A 23,048-nucleotide genomic window follows, 5' to 3' on the forward strand; every position below is an offset into this window, starting at 1 on the left:
TTCTTCCTCTCCCACTCCCCCTGCTTGTGTTCCCTCTCTCGCTGGCTGTCTCTATCTCTGTCAAATAAATAAATAAAATCTTTAAAAAAAAAAAAGATTACAAAATGGTAAAAATATCATGCAGTAATTTTTTAAAATGAAAGATATGAAGAAAAGAAATCCCATTTATATGGGGGGGTGAACATTCATAAATCGTTAAAATATTAAATTAAGACTTTTTAAAAAAGATTCAGCACCAAATTTATTACCAGATTAAAGTTTTTCTCTGACTTGTTTATTGTTTTTAATTTTTAATGTCAAGTTGGATTCAGTTTATAAAGGGAAACTTTAATCAGAATATGCATATCATTAAATGAGTTTCTTTTTAACAAGGATCATAAATACAGGAGACAGAATGTGTGGAACTGAATGGCTGCCTTCTATCCAACCCAAAATGCTGCCTTGAGCGTATCACTCATGGATAATTCATTAATAAACACTACCTACAACTCCAGATGTTAGCTTTGAAGGTAAACATTTACCTTCTTTATATATATTCTGTATTACCTAGGGTGTATCCACATTCTTCTTCAAACAAATAGTATTTTCAATTTGTATCAATCAGAAAAAAATTCCGTTTTCTCTCTTTTGCTGAAAAGTGATCTTAGTGATTTTTAGATATGTGATTTGGGGACATTAGGCAATAAAATGTCTTGTTCAGTACACTGGAGGAATAGCTGTACATATCAAGCTGTGTGGACACTAACGAGAGCGTCTGGAGAAGCCAGAGAATTTCACTGATGACTCTGACAACTGTATCTGATCTTGTGCAGACATTATTCCGGTAAGAGTCCAAAATCTACGGCTGTCAAAATATGAACAGCGCCATTTTGGGTAAACCACACCTGTGCCCACCTGTCCTTTATTACTACTTGTACTGTAACGATCTCACATTACATTGAATTAATTCATAAGGCAGCACCAGCTATTAAACTGTGAGGTACTAAATAAGTTCAAGAGCAAAGGAAATCTCTTGCCAGAGTTCTAGAACCTTGGACTCAGGAATGATTTCTTGGTGAAATCTGCAAAACCTACCATATTCCATTGACCATCATTAATAACTTTGCCTCCGGTTGTGATTTTCGTTGTAAATTCATTTTTAAACTGGATTTCAATCTTTCCATCACGCAGGGCAATCAGGAACCAAGCCGAGTGGTCAAGAGATTCTGCATACAGGATCACACCTGCTGAATCATATGTCCGGAAATCAAACTTGGCTGAAAATCTAAATAATGGACAAACAGAGAGCCTTAAGAGAGAAATTCGGAAAGCTCAATATATTATGCTTTTTCTTTTATACTAGCAAACAGCAGTATGTTGAAAGAGCCAACTGTTTCTTTCTTTCCTGGAATTAAAGAGTAGGGCAGAATTAGACTGTTCATGTGTTATTTCTGGTTCCATGTGTTTAAAATCAGGTTATTTTATTTTCTTGCTTATTCTTGGAGTCTTTTTCCCCCGTGAACAGATGCTGTGGTAATTTTTCATCTGTTTTGGCATTTGTTTTGAAGGCACTCTTTTAAATGCTGGAATTCATATACATGTACCAATATTAGATATATTGTATCTCTCCTGGAGCTTTTTAATACAGTATATAATCTGACATTCTGACATTAAGATTCCTTTTTTTTTTTCTGTGTCCGTTAAGTGATTAGTAAAGGGTGGTACAATTTCATAATTGGTTTATACATCAAAAGGCCCATTTTCCCTGTGATTTCATATATGTCAGGAAGGAATCACTCACAGAGATATATAAGACCGCATCTGGCTGACTGCAAACATAATTAAGCCTTCCTGTGTGGTAAGAAACGCAAAGTAAAAAACTTTAAAATATACCTGTTAGTTTGATTTCAAAAGCTCTCCAGAGCTCTAACTGTATAAATCACTATACTAGAGCATAAGAAAGGACAGCTTAAAGGATGTAGTCTGGCCATGTGCTTGGGGGTATCTGAGCTCTGGCAATGACTGCTGCTATTAAGACCTCACTTATATAGGTAGCTATTACAGGGGAAGAAATATCTTAGAAATGCTGCATTAAAAAATAACATGTATTGATTAGTGCCCTAATGACACTGTAATGAGAATCAGCATTAACATTTCCCAGAAACCAGCAAATCAAAATGATTGAAAAAAGACAAACAGGGAATAGAAAAAATAGTTGTGTAACTCTTACCCCTTGAGTTAAGCTAAAATAAAGTTAATTTAAGTTAAAAAGTCAGGACTTCAGATAATTGCCAAGTAAGGCAAGAAAGAATCCCACACCCTTACCTACTAGTAATAGTAATAGGGGCACCATATACAACTTCTAATTTCAAATGGAACAAAGAAAGGCCATAAAATAAATTTTTTAATCTTTAGAATTCCAAAGAAATATTTAAAAGAGGTCATGTGGAGTAAAGTATGTTGGATAGATAACAATGTAGTAGTAATTGACTGAACTAAGATTATTATTATTACTATTTTTATTTTTCACTTAGGATAAGGACCTCCATTCTCTTTCATAACCACCACATTTTGCTGATGTCAAACATGTATTATCTTGTCAAAACCCAAATCTGTGCATGCTCAGGATCTCCCAGAAGTTGGTCCTATTCTGGAGGTAATTTCCTTCTCTTTGCAAAATCATGCTGACCCAGTAATACAAAGAGTTGTGCTCTGCATCCTTTGTCTGCAATATATCAGCATACATTGGGGAACAATTCATTCTTTTTCTGAAGCTTTGTAGAATGAAAAAGAAGAGTGAATTTGTTAACTTTAGGATAGGATAAATATTTGATCATTGGAAACAGCTGAAGGAATTTGTAAAAAGGGGTGGGGGGAGCAACAAAGCACTAGCTATTCTGTGTTGCTGACTCACCAGGTGGCAGTTTATAAAAAATTCATCAAGCTGTACATTTAAGGTATGTGTATATTTCTGTATATGTATATATATTATACTTCAATAAAAAGTTTAAATAAATAGGGAATAAAGACTAAAAAAAATTATTATTTGGCCTATTTGATCCAATGTTAGAGCCCCAACTGAATCACCTGAGCATGCCTAAGTCTGCAATAATTTTTTCTCTCTCATTCTCATTATTCTCTTTGCAAAGGAAATGTTGTCCCCAGTCCATGTCACCAGACAATATTATTTGCTCTGAGATGTTAAAAGGAAAACCAGGTCTTGGTGGGTAAAAGTATTGAATGAGGGGCGCCTGGGTGGCTCAGTCATAAGCACCTGCCTTCAGCTCAGGGCGTGATCCCAGTGTTCTGGGATAGAGTCCCGCATCAGGCTCCTCCACTGGGAGCTGCTTCTTCCTCTCCCACTCCCCTGCTTGTGTTCCCTCTCTCACTGGTTGTCTCTCTTTCTGTGTCAAATAAATAAATAAAAGCTTTAAAAAAAAAAAAGAGTATTGAAGGAGCACAATTATATCAGTGAATTTTAGAACACAGTTCAATGTTCCTTAATGATGCGATGTCTATGAATTTAGTTGAATTACTTAATGAATAATCATTCATATATCTAATGAATTAAATTGTATGTATGCAGGCTTATCTGATTAAAATGTTTTCAAATATGAACTCTATAATCAGTCACAAATAAGTTTCCTTTCCATTACTTCAACAAAATTCCAATTTCTTTTTTCTAGTTCCAACCATGTATGACTCTGAGAATATCTGGTAATTAAATCGTGACTCTAAAATACAAACAACTATTCTTTCCCTAGAGGCAACCTAACTGTAGGAATAACAGAAAAGGTACTCAGTCAATTAAAATCATGTGATGTTTCCTTTAAAATACCACCTAAGCAATCTTATGAATTTTCCTTAATGATTATGAATAGAACTATATTCTAAAGGCAATACTGAGTATTTTCTCATTAGTTTTTATATCACATATGAAGAAGAATAGAAATTTCACAAATATATTAAATCTACTTTCCCAGCTTCTTAGTAAATTGTATTCACTAGAAAAGGGAGGAGGATGTATTAAGGTAAAATGATCATTGGGGAAGGTTAGCCTAGAATGACCCAAGTGACTCTAGCATGACATTACATGTGTGAAGAGGTAAATCAACTTTAGGGTTCCCCAAATCATCTGATTGATAATATCCCTCAATTATCTAATTGGAAATGCAATCTCATACATTTCAAGCCTTTTCAGTTATTTCTCTTCTGTCATTACCTCTTTACCTCTAGAGATTATCACTGATATTGGTACCTCACCTGGTGATATCTGGCAAGCGAAACTTTAAATATAAAACCACGCCTACAAATTGCTCTGCCAAGTGAAGTAATTCATAATTTTTGGCAAGGTTCAAGGGAAGGCATACTGGAACAGCCTGGAGAAAAGGAAACAAAACAAAGAAACAAAATGCATAGGTTATTGCTTGCTATTTGTGTCAGGTTAGACATCCCTTTCTCTGATTCCTAATGGTCTTGTCAAACGTGTCCTCTGTGATACGTTAATTAAATTAAGAACACCCTTGGTAATAAACCAACATCCTTTACTTCCTTATATAGTCCATCAGTATAACTTCCCACAACACGTGTTTGAAAAAGCCTTGCTCAATCTATGTGGCTTATATTTTTGTCCTTACTATTTCCTTTGCAAATCTCAGCCCAAAACACAACCTCCTTCTTGCAGTAACAACATATATCTCCTTAATTAACTGCAGTTCTGATGCCTTCTAAGAATTACATTGAAAAAAAATTTTGGAGTCAGAAATCATGGAAGAATTAGTATACCAGTAAGTAGCAGCTCATACATTCACTCATTCACTATTAAAGATTTTCTGAGCAAAAATGTATCATCTAGATAATGAAGGTGAGGTAGGGAGGCTGAAGGCACTCTATTTTAGAAACACTCCTGTTTACTATTTTAGAAACACTCAGCCCTATTTACTCATGTTCTGTATTTCACCTCTTTGCGTAAAAACCAAAGCAGCTATATTCCCACTCTAGGGGGGGGGAAACAAGAAAGTTAATCATTCTCTGAGTTTTGTGCTAGGCCCCAAATCCCCGATAACATCTAAGAAGAGCTGGACCCCAAACATGCTCTAGGACATTAGCTCCGAACAAACCTCAGCTGACACTGGCATCAACACCCCCTACCTTTGATGATTTACAAAATAACACCTATTACTCACCTATCACTTGCCTTTGATGGGACCCTACCCTGGATTCCTGAAGGAATATATTACCTTGGACCCCTTTCCAGTATAAACCCCTAGCCCTAAATAATGAAGAGACTCATTCTCTTTTCCTTTCTGAGTCCCCCAGACACTCTGTCTGCTATACTCTGTCATTCACACTATTCAATAAACTCCACTTTCACTTTCCTTGGCTTGCATTTGATTTCTATCCTGTAGGAAGCCAAGGAACCTCTTGGCTCGTCCTGTGGGAACTCCCCCACTCCGCCTCCCCAGGTTCTCAGACGCAGACTGCCTGCATCAAAAGAAATGCTAGAAATCCTAGATGGGATGAATATAAATTAAGATACCATGTTAGTCTCCAAAGAATTTACAAAAAAAGTGATTCAGAGTCGTTAAATTTAATACTAAGTATTTTTTTCTAAGAGTAAAAGCAAACATTAAGCAAAAATTAAGATACCATGTTAGTCTCCAAAGAATTTACAAAAAAAGTGATTCAGAGTCGTTAAATTTAATACTAAGTATTTTTTTCTAAGAGTAAAAGCAAACATTAAGACAGAAAGCTTTTTAGGGATACATTCTTGGGCATACATATAGGGATATTCAGGGGGGATCTGTGTACATGGCACTGTATTAAATGAAGGCCCAGAAACAACATCTCATTTCTTCTTAGAATTTCAATACATCTATTCCAAGGTAGATGGTGATGTGTAACTACTACAAATACTAAAATAGTAAAAGACTAAATTACAAAATAGACATTCACATACATGGCATTCCATTAAGTACAGTCGAAGTTACTGCATATGCCAAATATCTCACCTTACCTTCCTCTACCAAGTAGGTGGCATTTATTGAATGTGACATTTTTTGGACATACACAGTTTTGTCCTAGTAACAGATACAGAGGTATGTGAACACACATGATTAAATCAGCATTTAGGTGGTTTTTGTTTTGTTTTGTTTTTTACTGTCTGCCTCATAATCCTGTAACATTTTACCTTCACTTGTGAAAAGGAATGCAAGAGTTGGACTAAGAATCACTAACACATGATCCTTACATACAGGAAAAAAAGCTTCAGATGTTGACCTATTTATTTCAATGAAGGAAAAAATACCCCCAACATTCAATTCTTGGATCAATTGTGAATTAAATCCAAGTAATTTAAAGCAAGTTTGAGAGATACAGATTAACAAAATTGACCTCTCTGAATTTTGACATACTTAAACCCCACTAAATTCTAATCTGACAGTTATTTCCACCTGAGATTTTATGAGCATTCTTGCAAGTACTGACATGCCAAAGTGCGATTAAACTTGTCACAGTGGGATAAGGGAAAGTACACAGAGGAAGATGTTTCTGCTAGGGTTTCTATGTAAGATTTTTTTCTCCCAAAGGGAAGTATAAACCTCAGCTTTTCTTAATTGTTTAAATATGCATACACATTGTATTCTGTAAATGCACAGCCTTACAGATGAGCACTTTCTGAACTCTGACACTGCAGTCATTTTTTTAAAACTAGTCACTAATTATCCCCAATATTTATAGCTTACATGACCAAAATTAGTAATTAGATTGTGACTCATAGCCTGCTAGACCTAGAGCAATTATTAGAGAACATCTGTATTTTCCTGGGGTGCCTGGGTGGCTCAGTTAATTAAGCGTCCGACTCTTGATTTTGGCTCAGGTCATGATCTCAGGGTCGTGAGATGGAACCCCTCGTGGGAGTCTCTTGAAATTCTTTCCTTCCCTCTCTCTCTGTCCCTCCTGTGCTCGAGCTCTCTCTCAAAATAAATGAATAAATCTTTTTTAAAAAATGCACCTTTTCTTAGAACATCTGCATTTTCCTGACTTACCTCAGCTATGTGGAGGTACGTACCTCAGTTTCTCATTTTAGAAAAGAGATGGTAAGTTTAGCATCGTAAAATGTTACCTCACAGCTCTTGTGATCTTGGGCAAGTTTGAATCCTTTTTTTCCATCACAATAACAAGAGTAACCTCCAGGGTAATTGACACAAAGTTGAGCACACATGTTCTCAGAGCATTCGTCCACATCTGGGGTAAAAGAGAACATAGATAGGAGTATTCTGATTTTAGTGTAAGAGGGGGCGCCTGGGTGGCACAGCGGTTAAGCGTCTGCCTTCGGCTCAGGGCGTGATTCCAGCGTTATGGGATCGAGCCCCACATCAGGCTCTTCTGCTGTGAAGCCTGCTTCTTCCTCTCCCACTCCCCCTGCTTGTGTTCCCTTTCTCGCTGGCTGTCTCTATCTCTGTAGAATAAATAAAAAAAAAAAAAATCTGATTTTAGTGTAAGATAATCAATGATAATAGGAGTGCCTGGGTAGCTCAGTTGGCTGAGCATTTGACTCTTTATTTCAGCTCAGATCATGATCTCAGGGTCTTGAGGTCGAGCCCCGCCTGCATCAGGAACCACGCTCAGAGGCGAGTTTGCTGAGATTTTCTCCCTCTGCCCCTCCCCCTTGTGCTTGCTCACTCTCTCCCCCAAATAAATAAACTAAATAAATAAAAGGTAATCAGTGATACTAGATTCTTAGTAAAAGAAATCTCTGTGACATGAAATCCCATTTCAACACTTGGCATGGAAATTTAAATGAATTACAAGTGTAATTTCCATATATGTACACAAGTGAAACAACAAATTTAATGTATAACTTTCAGTAATAAATAATTAATAAAAATGTAACAAATATACTAATTTTCCAATTTTTGAATTTGAAGGAAAAAAGACTGAGAGTCTCAAGGTAACTGTCATTTCTAACTAACTGAATTCCATTGAGACTGCCTACCAATTGTTTGCTCGGAAGAAAAGAAAGGGAAGGGTAAGGAAGGGAGAGGAGAGGAGGGAAGAGAGAGGAAGGGGAAAAAAATCACTTTTAACTGAAGGTTAATATAATCAGGTATTACATAATATCAAGAACATCTGACATTCCATAATGCAGTGATTGACAGTAACAATAAATTTAAGGATGTCTCTTTATTTCTTATCAGTTAAAAAAGAAAAATTTGCTATTACCTCCCATATTGTGAAATATATATAGTCCTGTCCTCACCCCATATTCAAGAAAATCATCCTTGAAAAGTTGTAATAATATGCTTCAGCTAAGTCTACTTCAGAGCTACATGAGATCCTTGATATTTTCAATGCATGCACCCGGCAATCTTTGGGAATTCGGAAGTACAGAAATGCATACATTCGTAGCATATAAATTCCCCCATAAAATGCCTCAAAATACAACTGCAAAATTAGTGATCCCTTAGCATTAAAATTAAATTGCAGATAATTAAAGTAATATGAATATTGTACCTATGTGTCATAGATACCTCTTTTTTAAAAAATCTGTCATTCATTGAATAAAACTACAATATACATGCTGAAGTTGGCTAATAATAAATCTGAGTATTACCACAGTAATTTCTATCTGGAATTGTGGGCGAACAGAAATGGTGTGTGGAGGGGATATTTTTTGGTGAGTGCATAGGAGGTAAAACATCGAAATATCAAGAGGAGCAGATATATTTGAAAAAAACCTACTCTATAATTACTGTTGATTTAGGCAAATTCCTAGAGACAGAAATTAGATTAAAGGTTATCTCCCAAAAAGTAGATAGAGACAGAAAGTAGATTAGAGTTTGGGAGATGGAGGAGGGGAAATTTATTGCTTAATGGTTACAGAGTTCTGTTTGGAATGATGAAAAACTTTTGGAAACAGAGAACAGTAATGGCTCCATAACCATGTGAAAATAATTAATGTCACTGAACTATACCCTTAAAAATTGTTAAAAGGGTACATTTTATATATATATATATACACACACACACACACATATGTGTATATATATATATATATATAGTCATACTAAAAATCACTATTGATTAGTTTAAGTCATGATATTAAATTTGTCTTAAAATGTTTAAAAATTTAGAGGAGGATATGAGATAATCTGCATATTTATCTATGATTTAAAAAATCCCCTTAATACCTCCATGCTACATACACACTTGGCAGCACTCTCTGGGCCAAGTGAGTCCAAAGGGCCCTCCCAAATCCACACGCACTGTGGACTGATTTTCATCAATTCTTCTCAAATTTCTAGAGCTCAGTTATCATTTAATTATGATGAGATTTTTCTTTTGTATGTATTTAATTATAATAAAACTATGTCATTTCCTATTTAAGAATAAATGACATACTGATACATGCACAGAAAATTATTCAAAAGTTGGTATAAAACTGAAGATTTCTAACCATCCATGTAACACCCAGGTGATTTTTAAACTTGTCTTTCTTTCACATGTGTATGTTTTTCCTTCCAGGTTGAAATTCTTTTTATCTTTGAATGCTATTTAAATGATGCAAACGTGTGTTTATTTTGCTTTTATCATATATGGGAGGTGTCTGATTTGTAAGTAGCTTAGAGGACAAACACAGTGCCTAACACTAAACTTAAAGACCATGTGTCTTACACACTTTTGCTCTGGAAGGAAGCCAACGACTACCCAATCAGCCAAGCTTTGTCATGGAGCTTGCCATCCTAGGAAATCTGACTGGATGTCAAACAGAACCAATGCTTCTAATCTCAAATCAAGGCCACACCCACCCTCTCCACCATCAATAATGATACTGCCACAACTCTACCTTCACAAGACTTTAATACGGGATTGTATCTGTAGCCTTCAGCACATTCACACTCAAAGTCTCCTGGGATGTTCTTGCACACAGCTGTGCCACAAATGTCTGGCATTACAGAGCATTCATCCACATCTATAAATGAAACCAATAAATTAAAAAAACATTTTTCCCGTACCAGAGTATACTAGCAAAGAATGCTTGGTTTGTGTTTCCTGGATCTAGTTTAATATACGTAATGAGACAACAGTGTGGCCTGGGAATAACAAAATTTTAAATCTATCATCACGTTTTAGTTTACTAAACATGATTTCTTCATACAAACATATAGGGAATTTGATGTTTGCTATGTTCTTTACAGTTATGTAAAAGAAGGAGAGGGCTTTAGCTATTTTCTTATCTACCAAGTTACATTACATGAATAAATGGGAGAAAAGATTCACCATATTCTTAACATGTATCTCTAAATACGTGTTTTTGAAGTACGTTCTTAAAAGTAGATTCACTCTGTATCATCGCAAATACAAAGTGGCTAATCAGTCATGTTGTCCTTTGGAAATGGACAGTAGCTAAATGTGCATACAATTATTGCTGGCTAAAGTATTCAAGAGTGACTCAAATTTAAAAAGGAATTGAGTAAGGTCTCTATGTAGTTATAAAATTCCAATACAAATTTTAGTGCTAAATTAATATCCAGAAATTTCAGATGCATTTATTACATTACATGGTAGAGCAGGAAACAAAATATTGATTGCAACTAGTCACTAGATAAAAGGATCCAAGAGAAAAACAAAACAAGTGACAGAAATAGTTCAATGGAGATGTAATTATTAGTGAATTTTTCTCATCTGTGCTCTCTGGAGACAGCAAAGTTCAGAATGGAAAATATATTTTCTACTCTATAAAACTGAGAGTTTAATTTTTCCACAGACTAATGACCAAAATCAGACATTACTCTATTTTAAAAAGCATGAACAGAAATAACTGAATCAATTCCTGTATAAGGGACTCCTCCTATATCATGACTGTATCAATGTCAATATCCTGCATGTGATACTGTACTGCAGTTTTATAAAATGTTACTATTGGGAGAAACTCTACAAAGAGTACATGGGATCTCTTTCTATAATTTCTTACAATGGCATGTGAATCTCCAATTACATCAAATAAAATATTCATTTTTTTAAAAAGAGCTAAAAAAGCCATATTTTAAAAGAAAGTGAAAACATATGACTTAAAATTATTTGGTTTGAGGCATTCTGCAGAGTATATTTAAATCATATGAGCTCAGGTTATAGCACATTGATTTTATTACTCTACACTGACATCTAAAGTCTGATGAAAAGTTGTATTCTTGCATTTGTAGACAATTACTGGCAACTTGATCTCAAGCATATCCACATCTTGGCAGAGGTCCTACTGTAATAGTTGTATACTATTCTTCTATCACCTAGTTCATGAATAAAGTCTGTGTAAATGAAGTATACAAGAACATATGTTGTAGTCATCAGGGACATTCTTGTGTGTAAGAGGACTTACACATAATATATAATTTATATACATGAGTATTAACTCAATGTATAAGAATTAAATGCCTTTTAACTAAAAATATAAGTCACAACTTCTTTAGAAGAACAGACCATTCAAGTATTTAAATGCAGAAGTATGAATGGGTATTATTTTTATAGAATGCATATGGTATCCTGCATTATGATGGTTTTCTATAATGTGTTCTAAAAGTATTGGTACTCTCAATTTCTAACCTCAAACAGACCTTCAAATAGGTAGACAAGAAAGATGTATGGTCACAAATTGGATAATGGTTTAGGAGAAATTGTTAGTTAATGCGGGTCACTGCAGAGTCATTTAACGGCACTTTAAATAATTATGGTAAATTATACTATACTAAACACTATAGCACAGTTAGGGACAGAACATCCCTTGAATATGAATTCAATTTGGGGATTTCCCAAAGCACATTTGAATAGAGTTGAACAAGGACACTTTATGTTTTAACTTACTGTATTTTTCCACCTCATAGCAAAAAGGAGAGGGACAAGAAGGGAGGGAAGGAGGGAAGGAGGGAAGGAGGGAGAAATTATTTCCAATTTCTAAAGGTAAAACTTAACTCCAGGCTGGAAAATTTAATCTTTAGTCATCTACAGGTAGCACGAATATTTGAAGATTTAATTATAGCAGTTAAAATAGTCAAATAGAAGGGACAATAGGCATAGGGAAAAGAGTCAAAATTGAAGGGAAATATAAGGACAAAGGAAATACACTAGTAAAATGACTTATTGAATAGAAGCTAAACTGAAAGGGATTATTTAAGTCTGAAGAAAGAAAAAAATAGTTATGACCAATGAGGAGATCTAGAGAAAGAAAACTATTTATTCATCTTTCCAAAAACCACAACAGGAGATAAGGTGCAAGAAGAAAGGTTTATATTGGATATCTGACAGGTATATCTAAAAAGGAAATATGAAATACAGTGGAAGAGGTTATTAAGGATTATGATGGATTACTTTGTATAGCTGTTTATCTTATGGGAATAAAGGAAATATTATAATGTCTGAAAAAAATAAAAACAATGATTTTGCAAAGACTCTAGTAAGCACGGACTTGCACTAAAGCTTCACTTTATCACCTTTTAATGAAATTCTTTATTCAAACGTGCACATGCACACACACACAGATGGTAAGAAAACAGTAAAATACTCAATAAATAATAAAATACAATAAGAAAACAATGAAAAGTTCTATAAATAACAAAATAATCCATAAACATTAAACTAAAAGGCAGTCCCCTAGTATTACAAGGCTTCAAGGTGGGTAATAATGTATATTTATTACAAGAACTTACAGCCACAGAGTTCCAAGAATTTCCTGGGGAAACTCCTCTAACTGAACTTTGCTCTCACACAGCAAAAGCCTTCTTGCTCTTACCTTTGCAGTCCTTCTTATTTAAAAGCATAAAAAAACCACTTTTACAGGAACAGCGGTAACTTCCAGGTGTATTATCACATATCTGGCTGCAACCTCCATTTATGTTTGCTGGATCTTTGCATTCATTTATATCTAAGAAGGGAAATATAAATTATTTTTAAAGCAATAAGGCTTTGGAGAACTTTCCAGGAGGCCAACTGAGATGAGTCAGGTGGGTTTAGTATACACACCATATTCACACTTGTCTCCTTGCCAACCTGGTTTACAAATGCAAGTGAATGTAGCTCGGCCATCTTTGCAGCTCTTATATCCATCTTCATTGCATGGCAGAGGACTACATTGGTCTGGAATGGCTGAAGGAGATAGACAGCTATTTAATTTTTACCACATGCCATGGTAGAATTATAAACCCTTTAATAGAAATCCTGTGCACAGAGTCTGTCATCAATGAAAACAATTACAACTCCTTCCCTCAACTAATACTTTGTCATAGAAAAGTGAGTCCACTATTTTTTCCTCTTTGATCATTAGCCTTGTTTCCCAAACTCCACCTAAGTGAAATCACACGGTATCTGTCTTTCTGTGACGACCTACCTTACTCAGTGTAATATTCTCTAGCTCCATCTACATTGCCACAAATGGCAAAATTTCATTCTTTTTTAAAGATAGGCAGATCAAGAGGCCAACTCTTTTTTTTTTTTTTTTTTCTTACTTAAAGACTTTATTTGTTAGAGAGAGAGAGTGGGCACACAAGCAGGAGGATTGGCAGGCGGAGGGAGAAGCAGGCCCACCCTCTGATCAAGGAACCCAATGTGGGACTTGATCCCAGCACCCTGGGATCATGACCTGAGCCAAAGGCAGACACTGAACCAACTGAGCCACCCAGGTGTCCCAGGCCAACTCTTAACTATGGAGAATGGGCTGATGATTGGCGGAGGGGAGGTGGGTGGAGGATGGGTGAATGGGTGATGGGGACTAGGAGGGTGCACTCGTTGTGATGAGCACCAGGTGTTGTATGTAGGTGTTGAGTCACTAGATTGTGCGCCTGAAACTCATATTGCACTGTATGTTGGCTAATTGGAATTTAAATAAAAATTTTTTTTAAAAAAGAAAAAATAGTCCATTAGAGAAATCTTTATAATTATTTTGCAAAAGGGAACTACTTTTCTATTTGCAAATATATACAACTATACAATATATATTTACAACTGTAATTTGTTATTTTTTCATATAATTACCTTATTTGATCCTTTATTAAAACAATTCAATGTGGCAGGCACAACAAATAAAACTACTCGATATCGATAGAAAAAAGAATACGGGACTTCCAATTTGGGCTAAGATGAAGTAACATGAACTAGATTTATCTTCCTGTCTTAAATAAATACAACTCTGCTCAAAATACATAAAACAATGGTTTCCAGACACTGGACAATAGGTAGAAGAGAACTGGTGATTCCTAGAGGATGGTCATTTTCTTCATAAAATGCTATAGTACTTTATTACCATCTTAAAAGATATGCCCATTTGTGTATTTGTGGTCTCTCCCCTCACTAGACACTGCAAAGGTCCCTTGGTTCCTGCACATTTCCAGACATGTTTTTCAAGCCTTCCAAGTTAACTCTGCAAGTTCCTTCCAACACATTCCACTTTGCTTAAATTACCCTGAGGAATTTTGTTACACGTTAAAAAAAAAAAAAAAAATTGAACCTAATCAAAACCTAATTACCAAATTTTTCAACAAATGTCCTTATAAAATCAATTTTTTTGAAAAGTGGTAATAAATTAGGTATTAGTTAAAATTCTAGAAATAAGGCTAATCAGCAAATTATTAAATCATTTTCATATCTGGGACGGCTGGGTGGCTCAGTCGGTTAAGTAGCTGCCTTGGGCTCAGGTCATGATCCTGGGGTCCTGAGACTGATTCCCACAACCAGCTCGGCTCCTTTCTCAGTGGGGAGCCTGCTTCTCCCTCTGCCTGCAGCTCCCCTTGCCTGTGCACGCTCGCTCTCTCTCTCTGACAAATAAATAAATAAAATCTTTTAAAAAATTATTTTCATATCCTTTGGTAAATTAAAATATAAAGTATGGATTAAATATACACGTTCAGGCAAACTGTTTTACTTGTGTAATTATAACCAATTTAAAATTAGAGAAAATTCAGATAAATGAGTATTTAGAAAACGCCAATGCCACTGTAAAATATTCACTAGACGAACATCCCAATTTACATGTTGCAATTTCACCTTTTTGTCTCTGACTCTCAGCTGGGAAATTGGGAAATTAGAGACAAATAATCTACCGGAATTATCACTAGGTCCTACATGAACTTCAGAGGGAGAAGGCTAATTTGATATTCTAACATTTTTCACATTCACATTATTGATGCCAAAAGTTAGAAGAATAAACATGGCTCTACTTTGACCTTATTAATCAACTGTATACATGATTATGCAACAACATCCAAAACAAAGCTGTCGGGCATAAAATTCTGAAGTTAATGACCTAAAGCTTAGTAAACAAGGAACACTGTTCAACCTAAACATTAGGTGAATATTTATTTTGAGCAAAAGAGCAGCATTTACATTTGAAAAAAACGTTATTTCAAATGATTCTGAGAGTATCTCCTTGCTGGGCACACAATTAGGGCTCACTTGTTGATTTTAAACATTAGTTATAGTCACATGTTGTATTTTATTTACTTGCAGGTTTTTACTTTGTTTTGTTTTTTAAACGGATGGTAGAGGTGTTTACCAGTGACGCAGGTCCTTAGATCAGGGTGCGCATCAGCGGACTGACGTACGGCCGTGAACAATCCAGCTCGGAAAGAGCCAAGACAACCTGTAAGTACAGACAAATGTAATCTTTTTAGAGTAGATACACTTACTTCATCCGAAATCATGGTGGAGGTAGAAATTATCCAAAGTGATAGAATATTTATCTTCCTATGGATTTACAGGATATGGCATTCAAAACGTCATCCCTAAATGTTTCCATCCACATTTTTGAAAAATTAAAAATTCTACAAGCAAGATTACAATAAATACAGAATCATGAAAAACAGGTTTATGGAAGCTTCTTTTTGGAGAAGAACCTTAAAGCAAGAAGTGAAAAAGATCTTAGATTAACAGAAAAATCTATTGGCCAATAAATCTATGCTCTTAACTCTGTAGCAGAGACCTAGGGTTACCCTCAAATCTGTAGACCAGAGTCTAATTTAAAAGTGTCTATAATTAAGTCAATAGATTAAGTTAGTGTTTCTGGTTGCTGCAGGCAACTTCTTCTAATTCTCCCAGTGTTGCACAGAGACTAATAAAATATTTGTATAATGCCTCAATATTACAAAGCAGGTTTACTTCATTCGTTTTATTCCTCACTATAATTCTGTGAAATTAGATATAGCAATCTGGCAGCAAAAACAGCTGAAATAACAGATAAATACATACTTTAACTAGGAGACATTTAGTGTCAACATTTCTTAATAGTCTCCGAAGACAACATTATTGTTCATTGTACAGCTAATCACAACTTACTAAAGAAGTGGTATTTACAGTATCTTTTGCTGAGTAATAACTCCCAAAATTAGAAGCTTAAATAATCTCTCCATTTTGCTCACAATCTGTGGGTCAACTATTAGAAAGGGTTTAGTTGGGCTGTTTGTCTCTGTCGCACATAGAGCCAGCCAGGGTAGCTGAGATTGCAAGATCCGCCTCTCAAATGGCTTCTCACTCATATGGCTGACAGCTCGGGCTCCTGGGCACCTCTCTCCTCACAAGTTACGTCATACTTCAGGGCTTCTCAATGTGGCTGAGTTTCTCTGAGTGTGCTGGTCCTAAAGTGGCACTTCTTTCATGCCAGCTTCCAGGAGGAAGAAAGCAGAAGCTGCCAGACCAATGAAGAGGCATTCTGTCCCCTCCACCATAGTCTACTGATCAAGGCAATCCTAGGGTACATCCAAATTCAGACAGCAAGGAGGCACTGGATGTTTATGATCACTCCATGCTGCTGCATAAAAGTTATTGCTTCTAATTTTTTGCTTGTTGAACGTTACTCCGTTACAAGTAACCACCATTTTTATAAACCCATGAAAGATACTTAGATTGTCCACAACTTCCCACCTCTACAAGTTGCACTGCAATGGATATCTCCATGCATGTCTCTTTAGTACATGCATAAGAAATGGATATCCAGGGGTTTCAGGAATTGTGGGATCATTAGATAGGCAGGTACTTAGTGGCTCTCCAGAGGTGCATTCCTACCGGAGAGCATACGAATTTCTATACCTTGGCTTTCTAATTTTTGCCATAATAGGCAAATAAGTGATATCTGATAGTTTTTTTTTTTTATTTCTAGTGAGATGGAGCATACCTTTATGTCATTTAGAAAATTTTTGTTTCCTCCTCTGAAAACATTCCTCATTATTTATTAACTATTTTTCTATTGGCAGTTACTTATTGTTCATGTGGGTCTGCAGAAATTTAAACATTTATGAATATCATCTCTCATTCTATTATCTCTTAACTTTACCTTTTATGTCTCTTTTAAGAGAAGTTCTTAATTTTGTTGTAATCAAATGTACCAATTATCGTCCTATAGTTTGTACATTTGCAGTTTTTTTCCATTACATAGATTATGAAGATAATCTACTGTATTATTTCTTTAATTACATGGTTTTACTTTGATATTTTTTGTCTTTCTTTATTCCACCTAGAATACACCATTACACTTGGTGGTACCTAGGAACTCAAATTTATATTTCTGATTAAAGTTAGTCAACCTCCCCCACACCATCTTCTCAACAATCCATGCTGATTTGTGGTGTCATCTTTATCAAATATTAGGTTGGCATATATACATGGGTCTGTCTCTGACCTCTCTAGTTTCATTAGTCTATGTATTCTGACAGTATCACATTGTTTTCTTTCTATGGCTTTGAATTATTACTATTTGATGAGGTGCTTCCTCCTTTTACATTTTTAAATGTTTATTTAGACATGGGTGGACTTTTATTCCCTGATTTACATGCTTAAGTGAACTTACTGAATTCCTTTTTAAAAAATCCATCTGGAATTCTAAATAGGATTGCTTTTAATATATAGATTAATTTGGAGATAATTGCTCTCCCTATAGTATCACTCAATCAAGAACATGAAATGTCTCTCCATGATTCCAGTTCATCCTGTATATTCTTTTTTTTTTTTTTTTAAGATTTTATTTATTTGACACAGAGAAAGACAGCCAGTGAGAGAGAGAACACAAGCAGGGGGAGTGGGAGAGGGAGAAGCAGGCTCCCAGCAGAGGAGCCCGATGTGGGGCTCAATTCCAGAACGCCCGGGATCACGTCCTAAGCCAAAGGCAGACGCTTAACGACTGAGCCACCCAGGCGCCCCCATCCTGTATATTCTTTTTTTTTTTTTTAAGATTTTTTATTTATTTATGTGACAGAGAGACAGCCAGCGAGAGAGAGAACACAAGCAGGGGGAGTAGGAGAGGAAGAAGCAGGCTCCCAGCGAAGGAGCCCGATGTGGGACTCAGCCCATGTGGGACTCGATCCCGATCCCGGAACGCCAGGATCACGCCCTGAGCCGAAGGCAGCCGCCTAACGACTGCTCTACCCAGGCGCCCCTCATACTGTATATTATTAATATGAGTTTTAAATTTTTCTCTAGAGGGGTCTTATGAGATTTGTTGTTACAGCAGAAGGTATCATCTTTTCATTTTCTACTGACTGTGTAAAGAACTACTAATTTTTTTATAGGCTAGTCTTAGAGCTATCTAAAAATCTCTTATGTATCTACTATATTGTCTATGGATCCTATTTACTTCTAGATATATCATCATATCAATTATAATTAATGACAGGTATCTATTTTGCCCATGCGCTACATAATTCTTGTTTTTCTTTCCTTATTGCATTGGTTGTAACTTCCAGTGCTTACCTTCTTATTCTCAATCATAAAGAGACTACATCTAAAGTTTATCCAGCAAGTACAATGTTTACTGCACCTTTTGTGTTTTTTTTCTTCCTTCCTTCCTTTTTCCCCCTTCCTCCATGCCTTTCTCTTTCTCTCTCCCTTTTTCTTTTTTCTTTTCCTTCCCTCCCCTTTTCTTTTTCTTTCTTTCTTTTTCTCTACTGTTGTGTGTATATCATTAGAGTAACCATACTTGGCAATTTTCCCAGAACAGTCTTATTTTGTTCTTTTTTACCTGGCATTTATCTATGGTAGTATTGGTCCTGGACAAAAGTATCAAAATCTGTAAATTATATGGTTATTCTGTATAACCTTTGCTAAGCTCAGAAAGTAATCCTATAATCACAGTTTGCAAAAAGGTTTTATAATTAAATGCTGAACTTTATCAACTGCTTTTTCTGTATGAACTGAGGTAATGATATACTCTTTATGTGGATAATTAAATTGAGAGGTTTTCTATGTTAAACCATTCTTGAATTTCTGGAATAAACCCTATTTTATGATGATATATCATTTTCTTTAGAATTAATTTATATTTGAAAAGGAATTTTATTTTTATTTTCTTGAGTTGTTTTTTTTTAATAATTTTTTAATTATATTATGTTAGTCACCATACAGTACATCCCTAGTTTTTGATTTAAAGTTCTATGATTCATTACTTGCATATAACACCCAGTGCACCATGCAATACGCGCCCTCCTTAATACCCATTACCATCCTATCCCATTCCCCACCCCCGAAGCCCTCAGTTTGTTTTCTTGTGTTGTTCTTTTCGGATTTTGGATTCAAGATTACACAAACCTTTCTGAATAAGTTCACAGCATAGAATCTTATTCTCTCTTCCAGGACAATTTTATAAAAGAAAATTTAATAATTTTTTTTTTTTTAATTTGGAAGAAGTCATTTGTAAAACATCTGGGTCTGGATTTGAGGGGCAACATGGAAGAGGGCTTTGATTAAGGTTTTGCTGGTTTAGTAATTATTTGTAATCAAGTTATCTACTTCTTCTTGTAAAATTATAGTGTTTTGTATTTTTCTGGGAATGTATCCATTTTATCAAGTTTCCAAATATATTGTGGCATAGCTATTTATATTATTTTGTGATTGTATTTTATTTTATGATTATCTTTACCATTATAAATTCAATCTATGTTGGGTTTATAGTATTTCTTCTTTTTATCCTACACTTTTTGTTTTGGCATTTCTTTTTTCCTTAAGCATTCTTATTAGAGGTCAATCTAACTTACTAACCTTTTCAAAGAATGAGATTTTGTTTTTGTGAATCTTCTCTTTTGTTTTCTTTTTAACTTATTTCTATCCCTATTTTTGTTATTTCCATATGTCTTGCTACGGAGAGTTTGCAGTATTGTACTTTTATAAAGTTTTTTTCTTGATTTGTATGATTAGGTCATTTTTTAAATACTCCAAACAGTCCTCTTACTGCTGCCTCAGCAGTCAGCACCCCACTTTACACACACACACACACACACACACACACACACTAGGTCAAGCCAGCCTTCAGTTTATCCATGGATTTCTCACATTTCTTGTTGTTTTTCATTTTATTTTGTTATCATTATTGCCTGGAATGCCAGTGTTTCTCTTGAGATGATTTTAAGAGAAGGAGTCAGCAGTCTGGGCTAACTCGCCAACTTGGCAAGAACCAGAAACTAAAATTTATTTCTAATGTTTATATTTAGGCTCAGAACTTAGCATTTTCCAAAGAAGTTTCTCTTCCATTAATACAAAAATCCAGTCTATCAGGTGATATTTTAAAGGCCCACATAATGGTAGGGTTATTCATTCTATTTTCTAAGGAAAGAACAGAACTTAAAAAAACTTAACGTTTGAATGATGAAACCCACAGTATTTTTTTTAACAAGTTCCATGTTTACAATGCAGTACACAGGATATGTGGATAAACTGAAGTACTTTCTCACCCCTGAAACTCCAAATCTAAACACTGCCCACTGTGTGAGTATTAGTGATCTAAGTTCTTGGGTGTCCTTATCTCACTATAAGGAGATTCCTGAATAAGCTATGGTAACTAGTAAAGTTATGTTAGGTTTGCCAAAGACAGGATCATAAAGGTTTTTTTCTCCCCATTAGGGCCCTTGGCCTATAGAACATATACATCAAACGACATAAAAGTTTAAGTTATATAGAACATTTATTTTCTGTTTTCAATAGTGGAATTCATTGCATATGCCTATATGTAAGTAAAGACTAAAATATAAATTGTGCATCAAAAAATAAAACATGATAAAAAGCATAGTTTTGTTTCAAATTATGGGTTGGTTAAATAATAATACTTTACATTTGAAGAAAAATGTAAAGTAAAAAAAAAAATCTAGCTACATACATATACTTATTTGGTGTTCCCAGCAGGTCCAAAGTTAGAAAATATAATTATAGCGCACATTTAAATACAGAACCTGAAAAACAAAATAAAGTTGCTTAACCTGACACAGTAGAAATTTTTAGATCTGGGAGTAGAGCCCACATCTTACAGGTTTTGTTTTTGGCTTTCTTTTTTTGTTTTTTTGCACTTGGGTTATTCTACCATGCTGCCAAGTAAGACAAGCAAGGAGAAAAAAAAGTTGAGTAGAGCCAGAAAAGAGGAAGTTGAGAAGGAGAAAAGGAGAAAAAAGAAAAGTATTTTATCTAAGAAATTTCCCCAAAATACATAATGTTGTATTAAAAAGTTATTTATCTTTATCCAAATGTACACTGTGATCAAAGGTATGTACTTCTAGAGTGCTGATGCCTGCAAAAACAGAGCTTCATTACATGGACCTAAGAAACAAGGATTAATACTGTATTTTTTAATACAAGCTTTTAATTTTTAATAGCCAAATATCTTTTTTATAAAATATTTAAATCCCTACCTAAAACTGAGAAGCTGAAACAGTCTAGACATTCTATCTTTTCTCTAATTTAAATTATGATGATTTATGTCATAAGCTCTGGATAGTGTAGAGATCTTTTCTTTCATGAAAAGGTAATCCATAAGTTCCAGTTATAAAGTAAACAAGTCTTAGGGTATAATGTATAGAATGGTGACTATAGTTAATAATACTGTATTGTATATTTGAAAGTTGCTAAAAAAGTAGATCTTAAAAGTTTTCATACAGGAAAAAACTGTATGTGTGGTGATGGATGTTATCTAGACTTACTGGGTGGTCATTTTGCAACGTATACATACATATATTAAATATTATGTTGTATACCTGAAACTAATACAGTGTTATATGTTAATTATATATCAATATTAAGAAGATAACCCATGACAATTCATATGCTTCTAAAGAATGTCCTGATACTTAAATATATTTTATCATCAGCCGATGGACCTTTATGACAAAGACAAGAGAAGGAAAAAGACTAAACGTCAAAATGCCACATGGTAATTAAAGAACCATTTCAAATTTGTCTACATGTCCTTAAATAAAAGGACAGCAAAACTGCATGTAAAATGAACTCTTACTTCCAAGGCTAATTAAATTATATTGGACGGAATAGATGGGTGGAAGATTGGACTTGATCAAATCTAAATTCCCTTCTATTTCTATGATTATATGATTGAGATTCTTCGAACTTACCTAAGTATTTTGGATAAAAATAATCCTAGAAGGAAAGAAAGAAAAGAATATATCTTAGCAAGCTTAAATTTCACTATACAGTTAAAACTTAATTTTATAATTTGTTTTATATTAAATATGCAAATATATTACATATAACTATCATTTCCACATTACAACATTTTTGCTACAGTAAAATATGCCAGGAGTAGATAACTAATAACATTAAGCCAATAAGACACTTAGCTTAAATCAATATTGAGCAATAAAGTCACTTTACAAAAGCTTCTAATCTGAAAACAGGTTCCACTGAAAATGTTACATGTTATATATGCTCTCTATTTGTAAATCCTCTAATTTTTCCACAATGATCAGATACCCATTTGACACATTTCATGTCATGCTGATTACATATGCCACGTTTAAGGTTGAGTAAGAGTGACATAATTTGAAGTGAATTGAAGTGGACATTTATCTTTTAGCATCTTATGTACATGTAATACCTTACTTACAAATTGGTTATGTACCAAAAGTTTGTCTGTAAATCAGTAATTTGGACTAAGGAATGTACTTTTCCAAAGGGAGAAAAATGTTAAAAATGATTTCTCAACGTAAGGTTCCTGGGCTGGTTCCTGAAGCCTTTTTAAGCAATAATATATCTAATGTGTACCATTAACAGCACAAGAACACCTCATGAGAAACCAGTGTTTCTACACAAAAACATACTCAAGT

The 23,048-nt window shown here is 34.7% G+C and overlaps 1 protein-coding gene across 1 annotated transcript in view; it reads right to left on the reverse strand.

Moving 5' to 3' along the window:
* Positions 1–23,048, reverse strand: part of PROS1 (protein S) — a 60,290-nt gene that overhangs the window by 15,260 nt on the left and 21,982 nt on the right. The window contains exons 3-10 of the mRNA XM_002929313.4: positions 22,338–22,362; positions 15,518–15,604; positions 12,994–13,116; positions 12,764–12,895; positions 9,827–9,952; positions 7,103–7,224; positions 4,243–4,358; positions 1,075–1,264 (exon numbers count right to left, since the gene is read on the reverse strand). Of these exons, the coding sequence (XP_002929359.3) occupies positions 1,075–1,264; positions 4,243–4,358; positions 7,103–7,224; positions 9,827–9,952; positions 12,764–12,895; positions 12,994–13,116; positions 15,518–15,604; positions 22,338–22,362 (921 nt within the window). The remainder of the gene's footprint in view (positions 1–1,074; positions 1,265–4,242; positions 4,359–7,102; positions 7,225–9,826; positions 9,953–12,763; positions 12,896–12,993; positions 13,117–15,517; positions 15,605–22,337; positions 22,363–23,048) is intronic.

This window comes from Ailuropoda melanoleuca, chromosome 1 (genome assembly GCF_002007445.2).
Source record: "Ailuropoda melanoleuca isolate Jingjing chromosome 1, ASM200744v2, whole genome shotgun sequence".
Classification (NCBI taxonomy): domain Eukaryota; kingdom Metazoa; phylum Chordata; class Mammalia; order Carnivora; family Ursidae; genus Ailuropoda; species Ailuropoda melanoleuca.